We start from the raw sequence: 17,410 nt of genomic DNA, 5'->3' as shown, positions 1-17,410 counted from the left end.
ATAACTTTCTGATACCAGTTCTAAATTTACCTTTTACTAGTTTGAACTTCTCTTTCCAAATGACCTAGTCATGCAATTGTCAGGCAAACCCCCCCACCTACCAAGCCTGAGGCACACATTATTTCGCCACATGAACATTAAAACTTAAAATTGCAAGCCCTGACTGGAAGAATATTTGCATAGTACTAGCAGTGTTGGAACAATGGGGACCTTGTCGTTGCTTCCCCAATACACAGAAGAAGTGGTCAGACCAGTTTTAGTCACATGATTAACTGGATGTTGCAGAGAATTTGAACTTCCAACAAAGGATTTTGAACTGAGACAAATCTGTGTGCTCATGGAATAAAGATCTCTCCTGGAACTGAAGCAAGATTACCCCCTCTCATGTCTACCTGCTCATCTCTCAGGGAACTGAATCTTGTGAAGAAACATGAAACGCAAAGAGAGAAAAGTCTCCTACATGAACAAGATTTAAGAAGAACACTGGGTTCCGACGAAAGCAAGAGTACTTACAAAAAGGACTAAGCCGTGAGCTCGAAGCACTGTCACAAGATATTGCCTCAAACTGTTCCACCTTTTCTTTTCTGTTCCTATCTGCATGCGTGTGCATGCTAGCGTGGGCGCGTCGTGTATCCGTAGGCGTGAACCGTATTAGAGTTTAAGTTTTAATAAAATTTCATCATCTTCAAACCTGAGAAAGCCTGTTTGAATTGGTTTCTTTGTCTTATAATTGGAAAACTGTGAGCAAGGATTCACAAAAAGGGGAGCTCAAAACACCGTGTGTTTAAAATTAAACTCTGTTACACTAAGACCAGGTAAAGACAGCAAAAGACCCCTGGACCCATTTCTCACCTGGTTGTAACACAATTTTCTTTAATTTTTCCAGATTTGCCTTTCCATACTGTTAATCATCATGTATACTTATTGCAGATCACCTCTTGTATTTCTTCTTTCAAAGCTCAGTCTTTCCTCGGTCTTTATGTGAGGCTTCTTGCTTCCAAATCTCCCATGTGACTAGGTGACCAGACTCTATTTCCACTGCTTCTTGCAGTGCCAGTCGCGGCTCAGTTGTTAGCACACTGCCCTGGATCAGAGCGTTGTTGGTTCAAGTTCCACTTAGGAGATTTGAGCAAAAAAATCAAAGCTGACGTGCCAGTGCAGTACTGAGGTGTGCTGCACTGTTAGAGGTGCCATCTTTCAGATGCAATGTTAAACTGAGGCTCCTTCTGCCCTGTCAGGTGGAGGTAAAAGATTCCAATGCAATGTTTTGTTCCTGGCTAATATTTATCTCTCAAACAACATGAATAAAAGTTTTTATCTGATCATAATTGCATTGTTGTTTATGGGAGCTTGCCGTTTGCAAGTTGGCTGCCGCGTTTTCTACATTACAGCAGTGTCTGCACTTCAAAAGTACTTCAGTGCCTGTACAGCGCGATAGGATGTCCTGAGGTTGTGAAAGGCGCTAATAAATACAAGCCTCTTTTTCTCTGCTTCCATACCCCTATTCTTTTTGCAATCCCTTCAGTGTGGTTTATACCTTTTAAAGATTTTCTTGGTCAAAATCCAGTTAGGAAGTGTCAAGTGAAATGGTAGCTGTTTTCCCTAAAGCTTGCAACTCAGTTTTCAGTAACTTGAGTTTAATGTACATGAATTGGCTCAGCTCCAGGAGTATACTTACTATATGTGGTAGGGGAGGCGGTGGCGTAGTGATAATGTCACTAGACTAGTAATCCAGAGCCCAGGCTAATGCTCCGGGGACATGGGTTTGAAGCCCACCACGGCAGATGGTGAAATTTGAATTCAGTTAATAAATCTGGAATTAAAAGCTAGTCTAATGGTGATAGTCCATTGTCAACCATTGTCGGTTGTTGTAAAAACCCTGGTTCACTAATGTCTTCTGACATGGTTAAACCTTTGTTTATAACCAGAGTGGATAGATTTGATTATGGGCTAGCTTTTCGAGGCGATAATAAGAACATTGTAAAATAATTCATAAATTAATAAAATATAATTTGGAATTCTCAAAGCAATTTCCCACTGCTGTCCAAGCGACTGTAGTTTATCCAGTTAGTAACTGGGGGCTGGATTTTATGAGCCCGACATTGCTCTTGTTGGCGAGCTTAAAAACGTGGCAATCCACACGCCTTAGAGAAGCCCTGATCTCCTGCGCGGCAGCTCATTTAAATGGTCGAGCCAACCCGCCGCCAATCACGTGAAGGGGGCAGGCTGTCTGATGCCAGCAGTGGCGCCAGCTGCCTGTGCACAGGCCCTGGCACCATTTTTAAAGGGCAGCCAGCCCTGTCGGCAAATTTGAATTTTTAAAGTGACCCCCCACAAAAGTTATAAAATGAAATTGTAACACCCCTTTCCAACCCCCTAATAAAAATTACAATAGGCTTTTGCCTCACCACCCCCACCCCCACCCCCCCCACAAGACTGCACAATGTTGAAAGTGCACCTCTTCCCACCATCCCCTACACTGATGCTTATTTGACCCCGTCCCTCCCCGCTGTAAAAATCTTCGCTCCTCCCCCCTCCCCATTAGTGTCACGACTGCTTTCCCCAGTTGGGAAATTGAAGACTCGGGAGTGCTGGCCGCCACGCCGAAGATCGCGGCGGACCTGGAAGATTCAAGGTAAGTTGATTTAAATTTATTCATCTCATTAACATAAAGATTTAAATCCAGGTCTCGTCCCCCAGTGGTGGTGGTGGTGGGGGGGACATAACGGAGCCTCACTGCCGCTGGGAGGATTGGTCCAGCCCTCCCAGCGTCAGCCTCCGTGGCCGGTCTCTGCGGCAACCATCTTCCGGACACCCGCCACGGAGCCCAACGTTGTGGGCTTTGTAAAATCCAGCCCTGGGTGTGCAGAACAGGAGGTTAACTAATCCCCATCTGTACTGCAATAATTGATCAGATTGATAAATTTGGCCTCAGCAGCTCTGGATTAGGAAACAAAAAATTAGCCTGCCATCTTGCCATCCAGTGACTGTTGCCAGGAAAACCCCACCTGCCAAGACTGCGGCACACATTATTTCACCACATGAACATTAAAACATAAAATTGTAAGCTCTGACCAGAACGACATTTCCATAGTAACAGACAATGTTGAAACAATGGGGATCCAGCAGTTGCTTCTCCAGTACACAGAAATGATCAGACCAGTTTTAGTCACGTGGCTGTCTGTGGCAGTTTGAACCTCCTCCAAAGGATGTGAAGAGAGACTGTCTCATATAAGGAACTAGTCACATGACTAACCTGCAGGGCAACCTGGGAGTCTTTTTTGAATTTGAACTCAGACAAAGCCGTGTGCTCATGGAGTAAACACCTCTCCTGGAACTGAAGCAAGGATTACAGCCTCTTCTGTCTGCCTGCCTTCATCTCTTCCCATGGAACTGAATCCTGTGAAAACACGTGAAACTCGAAGAGAGAAGGGTTTGCCACGTAAACAAAGTTTTAAAAAGATTACTCGGCCTCAACGAATCGCAAGACCATATCTTCAGTCAAGGACTACAGCGAGCTTGAGAAACAGTAACAAGATATTGCCTCAAATTCTTCTACTTCTCTTTTCTGCTCTTTTCTATTCCTATCTGCATGTTTATAATGCGCGTGCATGCTGGCATGAGCGTATCGTATATCCGTAGACGTGAACCGTATTAGAGTTTACCTTTAAGGTTTTAATAAATTTCCTCTTTCTGCTTTAATCCAAAGAAAGCCTGTGTGTGCTTTGTTCTTTCCCTTCTTATTGGAAACTGAACAAGGATTCACAAAAAGGGGAGCTCAAAACGCAGTGTGTTTAAAATTAAACCCTGTTACAATAAGACCAGGTAAAGGCAGCCAAAGACCTCTTGACAGATTGCTCACCTGATCGTAACAGAATCCTTATGGCAGTTTTGAGCTTGGGTGTGATGTTCCCTGAGGTTGAGTTACCTGTCAGCACGCAACTGTGAAGGTTGGGTTGCCCAGTTAAATATAGCACTTGTTTTTAGATTTCACTTTGCTTTGTAGCACATGGTACAGTTGTGACTTAGCAAAACATTTTGATGTCAGCACTTGTTCTCGAAACTGCAGATAATACTGAAATTCAGCACACCAGCCTAAAATTGCAGGGGGCATTTGAATATTGCATAGCTGATATAGTTTTGAGTTTGCATATTATAACATTCTAAAATTGAAATTATGAGATAGGATTATAAGAACATGAGTAGGCCATTCATTCCCTCCAAGTCTGCTCCGCCATTCAATTCATGGCTGATCTGTATCTTAACTCCTATCTACCCACCTTGGTAAACTTAAAATATTACTATGAACAATCAATAGTACAATTTCATAATTTAATTATTTATATGTTTTAGTACACTTGTTTACTGTGCATAATTGAAAACGAAGTTTTAGTAAGTATAAATTGGAATTTTAATTTAAAAAACATTTGAATCATTTCAGGTGTTGTTCAAACGAGTGTTAAAAGGTGACATCGTACCTGATCATTTGATTCGTATGAGTCCGGAGGAGTTGGCATCCAAGGAATTAGCTGCATGGAGACAAAGAGAGAATAGACATGTGAGATCTGTTTTAGTTGTTTATTTTTATGCATATTTCCTTTTTAGAAACTATTTTCATTCATTTCTAAGTGCTTATCACACATTATCCATTCACACAATGAAGGGACATTAGTTAGTAAAATGCAGAAAAGGAAGTAGGTTTGAATGATTAAGAACTGCGCTGAATGTGTCCAACCACTGTGAAGCTGTTGTTTATTGGTACGCTGTCTGTAAAATGCATTTAATTATAGTTTTATTTGAATATTATGCACCTTTTTCGATCTACTTTCAAATAACAAATGGCACATTGGACTGGCTTTGGAAAAGAGCAGTAAAAATGAATTTGGACTTGCAGTTCTAAATTGCTAAGAGAGGTTCATCGAGCTGACGGGTCTTTTGAATTCCAAGGGACATAAATAAAGTAAATGTAAACAGGCCGTTTAATTTCGACAGAGCGTAAACCTAGATGACACTATATACTTCGGGGGTTAGCTTGATTGCATCAGGGTGTAATGCGGAATGTTCTTTACTTAAATAAATGAGAAAATGCCCATGGTAGGCTAGTTTGACCTAGTGGCACCAGTGGAAACCCATTCATTGTAATGAATGACTATTGGTGTTGCGATCGGAAAACCTTGGCCAGTCTATGAAAGGAGCATGTTGGTAAGACTTAATGCCTTTTCCTATTCCATGCTCTTGGTGTACTCTAATTGTAATTGGAATTTTCATAAAATGTTCATTTATGTCTATGAAAATCATTTTACAGAGTACAGATTGGCAGATTATGTATTCATAAGTTTTCCTATGTATTTTCATTACAGTGAATCTGAAATATGCTTATTTTATCCACAGATGATTGAAATGATAGAAAAGGAACAAAGGGAAGTTGAAAGGCGACCAATTACAAAAATAACCCACAAAGGAGAAATAGAAATTGAGAGTGAGACACCAATGAAAGAACCTGAGGCTATAGTTACAGAGGTAAATGATAAACACAATAAGGTCTTGAATAGAATATTTTGAGAAATTTCTTGGTGCTTACTATCAAATCAAATTTAGTAAATGCATTATTTTGTGATAATGGATTATTTTTTAACTCATTTGCACGTGGCCATTGTGTTACCACCTAGTTTCGTGTATCTTCAAAACCTTATGACATAGACTAATTCCAGGGTTTACAGTGGTAATAATGAGGATAAGGAAACATGCCGGCCAGGAAAAAATATGTAGATTTTATGAAATGGCATTCCCTGCTTAGAGCTTTGTGCAGAGAGAGCACTTATTGTTTGGGCGTGGCGATCACCACGTCCTATTGTCTATCTATTAAAGTTATTGGATGGAAAACCATGTGAAGTACCTGTGTGTTCCCATCACATGAAGCTTGCGTCATGGAACTATTTCACAAAATCTCTTGGTTCATTAAACAAGTATTCATGATTTTTCAATTTCTGTATGCTGATCTTTTTTTCTTTGTGCTTAATTTGTGACAAAAACTTTATGAACCATTTACCAGCTGACTTTAGTGAGTTACTTGTAAGCTGAATTAGTCAAGCAACAGCTAATTTTTACTGCACAATTCCTCCTTTTTGTTCAGTAGAAAAGAATATGCACCTGTTCTGTAATGTAATAGTGAACTTAAAAAAGGTAAAATAAAGGTGATTTTACCTGTTAAAACGTCAGCTTTTAATGCATAATTTGCTTGATGGTAATGCCTCAAACTAATCCAATCAACAGATTTGAAAAAGGAGGGCTATTTGCAAAACTAATTAAGCAGTCCAAAATTAGCTTACAATTTACAATGGTTACAGTAGTCTCTTCAGAATGTAGCTTGTTTTAAATGAGGGGGAAATTTTTTATACCAATTCCTAGCTTCCTAATGACTTGAAAGCTTTAACTTTCACCTCAGCCAATAAAACAAGCAGAAGGATAAACATCGTAAGGTCTTCAGTATTTGTGGTTTAAAGTCTCACCCAAGAGCACATCTTTGACAATATAGCACTCCTTCAGTAGTGCATTGGCGATCAGCCTAGATTAAAAGATGCTGTAAATATAGAATGATCAGTTGTATTACTGTCAAATGTTATAAGGAGAGCCCCAACTTTGGTAGAAACGTGAAACGAATTGGAAGCTGGCTGGTGACTTGTGTGTGATTTCTTAAAAACTGCATCATTGTTCTTCATGATCAACATTCACCATTGAAAGCATGAAGCAAGTGGTTTGATTTTTCTATAATACAAAGTGGTGGAAAATTTTATCGGGCGTTTTGTGAGCATAAACTGGCAAATTAATTTTGTAACTAGATTCTGTTTCAATGGCAAAGGCAAAACTTTTCTTTTTGACTCCTGCTTTGTTCACTGGAATCTGTTCTATACCTATTAGATGACAAATGGGGAGTACTTGCACATCATACATCCTCGCCCTTTGAATGTGTTTGAAAAGCATTTCCCAAACCATTTAAGAAAATGGTGTATTTTCATTCTGAACTAGAAGCTCTACTCTATTGCACAAAGGACTAAAGTAAGATTCATTTTCTCAACTAAAGTGAAATGTTTTCCTTATGAACTCTTTTAGGAGGCTGAACCAAAGGCTGTGGAGCCAAAGCATATTGTTGAGAAATTGGAAGAGATAGAAGAAGAAACCCCAACAGATACTCCGGATGACACGACGTGTCAGCACAAAAAACACCTCTTTGACTTGAATTGCAAAATTTGCACAGGTAATGGAGATGCTGTTTTAAGGACATTAAAGTATCGTGTCAAATTTATTTTTAAATGCCTCATAGAATGCAGTCATAGAATGGTTACAGCATAGAAGGAGGCCATTCGACCACTCGTCCATGTGGCTCTCTGCAAGAACAACTCAGCTAGTCCCACTCCCCAGCCTTTTCGACATAACCCTGAATTTATTTTCTCTTTAGGTGCTTATCCAATTCCCTTTTCAAAGCCTCAATTGAATCTGTATCCACCACACTCTCAGTGCATTCCAGATCCTACCCATTTGCTGTGTTTAAAAAAAAAAATTCCTCATATTTCTGTTGGTTCTTTTGCCAATCACCTTAAATCCTCTGATTCTTGACCCTTCCTCCAATGGGAACAGTTTCTCCCAATATACTCTGTCTAGACTTTAAGAGATTTGTGATTTTGTGTAACTGGCATATATTTCTGAATAGCTTAAGCTTTGTATTATAGGAAAAGTTCAGGCCTAATACCCAGTAGTACTTCCTGATTTAATGAAGGTTACCATGAAAATTAATTTAAGAAGTTTTAGGAGCTAGCAAAAGCCATTAGGCTTAATAAATCCATCTTTTTTCATAAATGAACTCCATCTACCCATATCCTCATAATATAAAGATGTGACAACACGGAAACTCACCATTTGACTAACCGATGTCGGCATTTACCCTCCATTTGAGTGCATAATTTGAATTACAGAATCACAGAGTTGTTACAGCACAGAATCCATCTCTCTGTAGATTAAATGAAGGACATGGATTAATATAAGAAAACATCTCCAAGTTTGCAAATTATACCAGAGCACATCCTCCACCTCCCAGTTGAACCCATCCATTGTCATCCCAGTTAAATCAACAACCCACCCAACAATGTTATTTGAACCCGTTGCCATAATAAAAAATTTGCCTGGATCATTTTTATGAATTCTCTTCATTTTGAAATTTTCAATTTCAAACTCCCAACAAGCCCAACTTCCATAAGCTTTCCTCATGACTTGTGTTTGTACCCAGAATCATTACAGCAATGGTGTCTTTCCTATGATTGGGGGATCACAACGGCATGCTGTCTAAATTCTATTCAAGACTGAGTTAGATAGATTCTTGTTGGACAAGGGAGTCAAGTGTTACAGGAAAGCGGAGTTAAGGCCACATTCAGATCAGCCATGATCTTATCAAATGACAGGCACGAGGGGCCGAATGGACTATCCTCCTAATTTATATGTTTGTATGTTCTTAATTTGTACTCTGTTCTTCAAATGCAACCTAGTACCATATTTCCTTTGTTTTTAAACTGCAGCCAGGATTACTTGCTCTAATACTAATTATTTTATACTGATCGACATTGAACTACATTTGCCACCTACCTATCCAGTTATCTAAAAGTTACATATCTTTTAAATCTGATTGCGTTGTTCCTGATTATTTGCCCAGCCTGTTGTATTGGTATAATTTGCAAACTTAAATGTGTTTGCTTATATCTCAGTTCATATCCTTCATTATACATTAAAAACTAACAAAAATCCCAAGTCCAATCCTTGGTGCTTGTAATTACATTCTGTCCTGACAAATTTCAGTTGAGAGCTGCTGTCTATTTGCTACCTTAATCCAATTTTATATTCATAGAAAACAGGGAATATATGTTTTCTGTGACACAGATTAGAAGAAATAGGGAAATTTGAAAGACAAGCTTATGTTTTTCATCTGAACTTTGTCTTCAAGAAAGAAACTCAATTCAGTGTTAACATGAATAATTATCTGAAACCATTAAACTTAATTATACTTCAGTAACAACTTTATGCGTCTGTATACCAGAGGCAATCATTTTTATATAACCTCAATCAACGTTTTTGTGCGGTTCAAATATCAGGCTTAAATAATCCAGGTTCCATATAACCCAAACCAGAAACCGGTTAGCCTTATTCAGCATAGTTGTGACAATCCCAGCCTTAGGTATATGTGTTGAGAATCATCATCTATCAACAATAACATTGAGCTTCTACTGGTTCTGCAGAAGCAAGACCTTGGGTGACTGCTGGAGCCAATATTGATACACTCTGGAATCAAGCTGGCTTTGTGTTGATTGGTCCTGCTAACTGGGAGTGTTTAAATAAGCTAAGTTAGAACAACCAGAAATGTGCTCTGAAACCTGCTTTTATTTTATCTACTAGAGCAGTTCAAGCTACAGTATGCACTGTTTGCAGTGAGAGGTGTGAGAAAAAAATGGGTGTGGGGGAGGTTCAGAATCATAGAAATTACGGCATATTAGAGAGCCATGGTCCCATTGTGCATATGTGGTAATGTGTTTAGTGACACAAGGAACTTAATTGTTGGGGAATTACACAAGTCTTTGTTTACAATCTGGTGTTGCATCTTAAACCAGGCCATAGCGCTCGTTAAAATAAACAATCACTTGACTGAGCCATTCAGTTCCTGTTGGGAATGGTTCAGAATGATTGGAAATTAGTATAGTAGGCAGCAACAAAGCAGAAGTGTAATTTCACTACATTTTAAGCTGCTAGTATTGGACTTCTCTTTCGGAACATAGGAGTAGGAGTAGGCCATTCAGCCTGTCGAGCCTGCTCCGCCATTCATTTAGATCATGACTGATCATCTCACTTTCCTGCGCTATCTCCATATCCCTTGATGTCATTAGTCTCCAGATATCTATCGATTTCTGTCTTGAACATGCTCAATGATTGAGCTTCCACAGCATTCTGGGGTAGAGAATTCCAAAGATTCACCACCTTCTGAGTGAGAAATTCCTCCTCATCTTAGTCCTAAATTGCCTACCCCTTATTCTGAGACTATGTCCCCTGTTTCTAGATTCATCAGCCAGGGGAAACATCCTATCTACTCTCTTCCTCAGTCGGCTGAAGACAAAGCTGGCACATTGGAGGCAATGATTAACCTCATCATCCATGTCTGCCTTCGCTGAGAGGAGGTTCCCAAGATGTGGAAAATGGTCCACATTTTTCATGATCCTGCCATTGATCTGGATTGACTGTGGGAGCTGGTTGGAAGAGGACCTTCATTTTTTTGAGTGTTTGGTGAAAGTCCCATTTTCTCAAATGAACAAAGAACAGTACAGCACAGGAACAGGCCATTCGGCCTTCCAAGCCTGCGCCGATCTTGATGCTTGTCTAAACTAAAACCTTCAGCACTTCCGGGGACCGTATCCCTCTATTCCCATTCTATTCATGCATGTGTCAAGATGCCTCTTAAACGTCGCTATCGTATCTGCTTCCACCACCACCTCCGGCAGCAAGTTCCAGGCACTCATCACCCTCTGTGTAAAGAACTAGTCTCGCACATCCCCTCTAAACTTTTGCCCCTCGCACCTTAAACCTATGTCCCCGAGTAACTGACTCTTCCACCCTGGGAAAAAGCTTCTGACTATCCACTCTGTCCATGCCACTCATAACTTTGTAAACCTCTATCATGTCGCCAATCCACCTCCGTCGTTCCAGTGAAAACAATCCGCGTTTATCCAAACTCTCCTCATAGCTAATGCCCTCCAGACCAGGCAACATCCTGATAAACCTCTTCTGTACCCTCTCCAAAGCCTCCATGTCCTTCTGGTAGTGTGGCGACCAGAATTGCACGCAATATTCTAAGTGGCCTAACTAAAGTTCTATACAGCTGCAGCATGACTTGCCAATTTTTATACTCTATGCCCTGACCGATGAAGGCAAGCATGCTGTATGCCTTCTTGACTGTGTTGCCTCTTTCAGTAACCTGTGGACCTGTACGCCCAGATCTCTCTGCCTGTCGATACTCCTAAGGGTTCTGCCATTAACTGTATACTTCCCACCTGTATTAGGTCTTCCAAAATGCATTACCTCACATTTGTCTGGATTAAACTCCATCTGCCATTTCTCCGCCCAAGTCTCCAACTGATCTATATCCTGCTGTAACCTCTGACAATCCTCATCACTGTCCGCAACTCCACCAACCTTTGTGTCGTCCGCAAATTTGCTAATCAGACCAGCTACATTTTCCTCCAAATCATTTATATATACTACAAACAGCAAAGGTCCCAGCACTGATCCCTGCGCAACACTACTAGTCACAGCCCTCCATTAAGAAAAGCACCCTTCCACTGCTACCCTCTGTCTTTTATGACCGAACCAGTTCTGTATCCATCTTGCCAGCTCACCTCTGATCCCGTGTGACTTCACCTTTTGTCCCAGTCTGCCATGAGGGCCTTGTCAAAGGTTTTACTAAAGTCCATATAGACAACATCCACTGCCCTTCCTTCATCAATCATCTTCGTCACTTCCTCAAAAAACTCAATCAAGTTAGTGAGACACGACCTCCCCTTCACAAAACCTTGCTGCCTCTTGCTAATAGGTTCATTTGTTTCCAAATGGGAGTAAATCCTGTCCCGAAGATCCTCTCTAATAGTTTCCCTACCACTGACGTAAGGCTCACCAACCTAGAATTTCCTGGATTATCCTTGCTACCCTTCTTAAACAAAGGAACAACATTGGCTATTCTCCAGTCCTCTGGGACCTTGCCTGTAGCCAATGAGGATACAAAGATTTCTGTCTAGGCCCCAGCAATTTCTTCCCTTGCCTCCCTCAATATTCTAGGGTAGATCCCATCAGGCCCTGGGGACTTATCTACCTTAATGCTTTGCAAGACCCCCAACACCACCACCTTTTTGATAATGACATGATCCAGACTATCTACACTGCCTTCCCTAGGCTCATCAAATGTGGCGGAGAAGGAGTCGATAATGTCCTGAAGCTCAGTTTCAAAGTGAACGCATATGCAACTGGACACATCGGGTTTTAGATGTGATCCCAAGGTATGCTGTCTACTGCAGTAGATACACGGGAGATTTAAGTGTTGATATAGTTCTGGGGGTGGGGAGGGTGGATGCAGGTGGGGATGCTCAGCTTGTGGTGGCCTGGAGAAACTTGGTTGCAAGTGAGCTACCAGATTTGTTAACATGTAGAACATTTGTTGGTTTGTACAGATGAACCTTACGAATGTTTTTTGCCTTGACAGATGCAGTTTGTGAGGTTTAACTGACTTGGATGAACCAAGTCCGCTGTTAATTGAAGATACTGTATTGTACAATATTTGATTCAGTTTTGTTCCCTACTTGTACACATAGACATTGTATGCCAAGACATGCTTTTTCTTTTAAGACACCTAAAATTTGTACATTTTTGTCAGGAGCTTCAGCTTGGTTCTCAGGTGAAAAGTGTGCAACATTATTAACACTTCCTAGAAATAAAGTCTGTCATGTAATATTAAGTTAATTAGAGCTGAAGATACATTTAGCTCACCACTGAAGGAGCCAGTGAAAGTTGGTTCTGCATTGAACATTTTATTAGTTTTCTGAAGGCCATTTAATTTCAACCTTGTTAAATAACAGGGCAAGAAGATTTCCAAAGACCACTAAACTATCAATGTGAGGTGCTGAAATATTTTTAAACGAGTTTATGCTTTCTGTGTATGTGACCATGTTCCTTGATTTAGTGGTTAGCTTTAAAAATACTACAAATTGAGATGGGAATCGTTTTTTTTTATTCATTCGTGGGATGTGGGCATCGCTGGCTAGGCCAGCATTTATTGCCCATCCCTGATTTCCATTGAGAAGGTGGTGGTGAGCTGCTGCCTTGAACCGCTGCAGTCCATGTGGTGTAGGTACGCCAACAGTGCTGTTAGGAAGGGAGTTCCAGGATTTTGACCCACACTGCTGCCACTGTGCGTCTGGTGGAGGGAGTGAATGTTTGTAGATGGGGTGCCAATCAAGCAGACTGCTTTGTCCTGGATGGTGTCAAGCTTCTTGAGTGTTGTTGGAACTGCACCCATCCAGGCAAGTGGAGAGTATTCCAGCAGAGTCCTGACTTGTGCCTTGCAGATGGTAGACAGGCTTTGGGGAGTCAGGAGGGGAGTTACTCACCGCAGGATTCCCAGCCTCTGACCTGCTCTTGTATTCATGGTATTTATATGGCTGGTCCAGTTTAGTTTCTGATCAGTGGTAAACCCGCAGGATGTTGATAGTGGGGGATCGTAATGCCATTGAATGTCAAGGGGAGATGGTTAGATTCTCTCTTGCTTGAGATGGTTATTGCCCAGCACTTGTGTGGCGTGTATGTTATTTGCCCTTAACAGCCGAAGCCTGGATGTTGTCTAGGTCTTGCTGCATTTCTACACGGACTGCTTCCGTATCTGAGGAGTCACAAATTGTGCTGAACATTGTGCAATCATCAGCGAACATCCCCACTTCTGACCTTATGATTGAAGTAAGGTCATTGATGAAGCAGCTGAAGATGGTTAGGCCTAGGACATTATCCTGAAGGACCCCTGCAGGGATGTCCCGGAACTAAGATGATTGACCTCCAACAACCACAGCAACTCAGCAGCAAAGAGTTTTCCCCTGATTCCCATTGACTCCAGTTTTGCTAGGGTTCCTTGATGCCATACTCAGTCAAATGCTGCTTTGATGTCGAGGACAGTCACTCACCTCACCTCACCTCTGGAGTTCAGCTCTTTTGTCCATGTTTGAATCAAGGCTGTAATAAGGTCAGGAATTGAGTGGCCTTGGCAGAACCCAAACTCAGCGTCACTGAGCAGGTTATTGCTAAGCAAGTGCCGCTTGATAGCACGGTTGATGACACTTTCCATCGCTTTACTGATGATCGAGAGCAAACTGATGGGTGGTAATTGGCCGGGTTGGATTTGTCCTGCTTTTTGTGTACAGGACATACCTGGGCAATTTTCCACATTGCCAGGTAGATGCCACTGTTGTAGCTGTACTGGAGCAGCTTGCCTAGGGGTGCAGCTAGTTCTGGAATACAGATCTTCAGTACTATTGCTAGAATGTTGTCAGGGCCCATTGCCTTTGCAGTATCCAGTGCCTTCAGTTGTTTCTTGATATCACGTGGAGTGAATCGAATTGGCTGAAGACTGGCATCTGTGATGCTGGGGACTTCAGGTGGAGGGTGAGTTGGATCATCCACTCGGCACTTCTGGCTGAAGTTTGTTGCAAATGCTTCAGCCTTATCTTTTGCACGGACGTGCTGGGCTCCCCCATCATTGAGGCTGGGGATATTTTTGGAGCCACCTCCTCCACTTAGTTGTTTAATTGTCCACCACCATTCACGACTGGTGGATGTGGCAGGACTGCAGAGCTTGAATCTGATCGTTATAATATGATTTCATTTTCAGGTCGAATGGCTCCACCCGCTGAGGAGCCGCCTCTGCCAAAAGCCAAAGTGGCAACAAGTGTGATGAGACGCCAGTCAACTGTTGATGCCGAAATGGCCTTTTTGGCAGATGCTCTTTCCTCTGCTTCCAGCATTTTGTCCTTTGATGCAACAGTGGAAGAGAGACCCGAATCACCACAACTAGCAACCTCGTCTGTAACAAGGTAGGGATAGTTTATTTGAGATTGCACTCTAGAATTCTCAATATGTACATGGACAAGAATATTTCTATAATCTAGTAATCACTAATATGTTTGTGCCCACATTGTTATTCAGCATCATAAAGCTCAATTGCTAATTCAAAGCTAAAATTTCAAAAGTTTTTTTAATTTAGTTCTTCCTTCACTATGAGCAATTAGTCTTAAAATTGTTACATTGTCCACCATGTAAGTAATTGAAATAGTCATGCAATATTTTGTCAAAGGTTATAAAATAATTTTCTCTTATCTCTCAGAACCTTTTGAACACTGGCAAGAGGGGCATGCTATGCTGTCTGTCTATGTTTGCAAATACTGTTTCGAGAATTTACAAGTTTTCTGAGTATTAGTGCTTTCTGTGACACAAATAGGCTAGATTTTCCATTGGCCTGTACCCAGTTTGGTGACTCAAATTGGGAAAGGGTGATGTGGCAAAACAGGAAATCTGAAATTGATCATGCCAGATCTCCTTCCACTTTATCACGCACTGTATTTTCCATTGTCATTGCCAGCAGAAGCACTTGCCCATTTTTGGATGATGCATGCAACTTAAATGATAATGATACAGTAGCTTTGCCTTGTACGATTCTCCAGCATTTATACATGCACATTGTTATTAAATGCATCTCCAAGGTTGCTGGGTGCAGCAGAAAGGAAAAATGGAGAGCAAACAAACTTGCATTTATGCAGAGCCCTTCAGAGCCTTAGGACTTCAGCCAGTCAATTACTTGGAGTAAGTTAATGCTGTATTATAGGCAAACTTGGCTGCCAATTTGCAATAAGGGAGATAGAAACAGGAGTAGGCCATTCAGCCCCTTGAGTCTGTTCCTGTTCTGACATTCAGTTAAGTCATGACTGATCTGTACCACAACTCCATTTACCTGCCCTTTACTCTATATCCTCTGATGCCCTTACCTAATAGAAGTGTATCATTGTTACGGCCAAGTGAGGAGGGGGTCCCAGTTGCCCCTTTGTTCTTCCTCTTATTTGACTGCAAGTGTTTATTCCTTTTAAACGGTGGTTGTGCTTACCACCTCTGTGAATGTTTTATCTTTTTCCTTTATTGTGATTGTGAAAGACCCAGTCGGACAGGTTTTCTTGAGTTTAAACAAGAAAGAGGTAAGTTTATTATACTTAACACTCTAACCCCGATTTAAAAATACTAAAAAATACGTGACACATTCACGCACACATTCACATGAGAATCTCACACAAACATGCACAAATAAATTACATAGTGGAAAGGAGGGTTTTTGGTTGGATTAAAGTCCAGAATAAATGGAACTTAAGTACACAGTCTGTGAAATGGGTGATCCAGAAGTCCTCTGGCTGAAGCTGTATTCTTGAAGTCCCTGCTGGTGAAAGTGCACTTTGTGGTTGGTCTGCTTTGCTCAGGGTTTTCTTGAAGACAGCATTGTAGTTGGCTCTCTTCCCCTGGTCGCTGGCTGTAGCAGTCTATTGGCTTGGAGGGTCCACAGTCGCAGACTGTTTTCAAACTTGATGTTTTCTGGGGAGAGAAAGGGAAGGCCACAGCTTTCTCTGCTGCTGCAGTCTCAGTTTCTGCTTGTCTTCTCTTAGTGTAACAAAACTTCAGTTTTTTCAGAGATGGACAGATGGTCACGTGGTTCTCTCAGTCCCCTTTGTTTTTTTAATGAGGTCCAAAGTCTAAAACCCGAAAGCTCTCACAGATGGGGTTGTCAGTGTTTACCCCTGGAGGGATGTCATCAATTTTGAATGCCTCAGGATGACTTTGGCCCGCTAACGAGGATGATTTGGGTAATCGACTTAGTCAAAGCATTTTTCTGGCTGGGCTTCTTGCTAGACTTTTGTCTCCAGTTCAGTCTCCTGGTATTTCAGATGCAAATTGCGGTGGCCATCTTGGCTGCTAGTTTTAAAAAGTCAACTGTAGGATTTTTTCCATTAAAAGTCTAATGTAAGTTTCCAACCAATGAAATTAATATTTCTCATTTGGCATATGGGGTTTTCTTGACACCATCTTAGTCTTGAAAATTTCAATTGACCCAGCATCCCACAATACTTTGGGAGATATATTTCCCGATTTCCACTGCCCTTTGTAAGGGGAAAATATTTTCATTCAATAATAGCAAAAATTAGAGCCATGTGGCAAAGTCCTTTCAGTTTTCACTCCTACATGGCGTAACTCAAAATTATGTCCAATTTTTCTGGATTCCACGATCAGAGGAAATATTTTCTCTGTATTTACCCTATCAAATTCCTCTAGAATTTTAAGCAGTTCCATTAGATCACTCTAAACCTTCTATATTTAAGGGAACACAACATAGTTTGAACACTTGAAGGAAAGAAATTGCAGGACTGGGGAAAGAACAGGGAAGTAGGACTAATTGGGTAGCTCTACCAACGTGCTGGCATAGCTATGATGGGCCAAATGGTGGCCTCCGGTGCTGTATCATTTTATGATTGATGAATCTGCGCTGTTCCCCTCCAAGGCCATTATATCTTTCACAAGGTTTGGTGTCTAAAACTGAATGCGGTGGTCCAGATAGAGCCTGGCTAAAGCAGTGTAAATTGCAGAATTGCTTCTTCACTTTAATATAATGATAGAATTTTGTTTACAGTGTCATCACCACCTAGACTACTAATAGGTAAGTTTTTCATGTAGCATTGCGGATTGGATGAATACTAGATCATTTAGGAGTGAAATGAGGAAGCACTTTTTCACTCAAAGTGTAGTGGAAATC

The 17,410-nt window shown here is 41.1% G+C and overlaps 1 protein-coding gene across 4 annotated transcripts in view; it reads left to right on the top strand.

Moving 5' to 3' along the window:
• phf3 (PHD finger protein 3) overlaps positions 1 to 17,410 on the top strand; it is a 170,302-nt gene that overhangs the window by 110,327 nt on the left and 42,565 nt on the right. For all 4 annotated transcript variants that reach the window (XM_068020146.1, XM_068020145.1, XM_068020144.1 and 1 more), the window contains 4 exons: positions 4,442 to 4,558; positions 5,392 to 5,520; positions 7,111 to 7,255; positions 14,456 to 14,657. In XM_068020146.1, coding sequence (XP_067876247.1) covers positions 4,442 to 4,558; positions 5,392 to 5,520; positions 7,111 to 7,255; positions 14,456 to 14,657 — 593 coding nt within the window. The remainder of the gene's footprint in view (positions 1 to 4,441; positions 4,559 to 5,391; positions 5,521 to 7,110; positions 7,256 to 14,455; positions 14,658 to 17,410) is intronic.

This window comes from Heterodontus francisci, chromosome 3 (genome assembly GCF_036365525.1).
Source record: "Heterodontus francisci isolate sHetFra1 chromosome 3, sHetFra1.hap1, whole genome shotgun sequence".
NCBI classification, from domain to species: domain Eukaryota; kingdom Metazoa; phylum Chordata; class Chondrichthyes; order Heterodontiformes; family Heterodontidae; genus Heterodontus; species Heterodontus francisci.
This window is presented reverse-complemented; position numbering and strand designations above follow the sequence as displayed.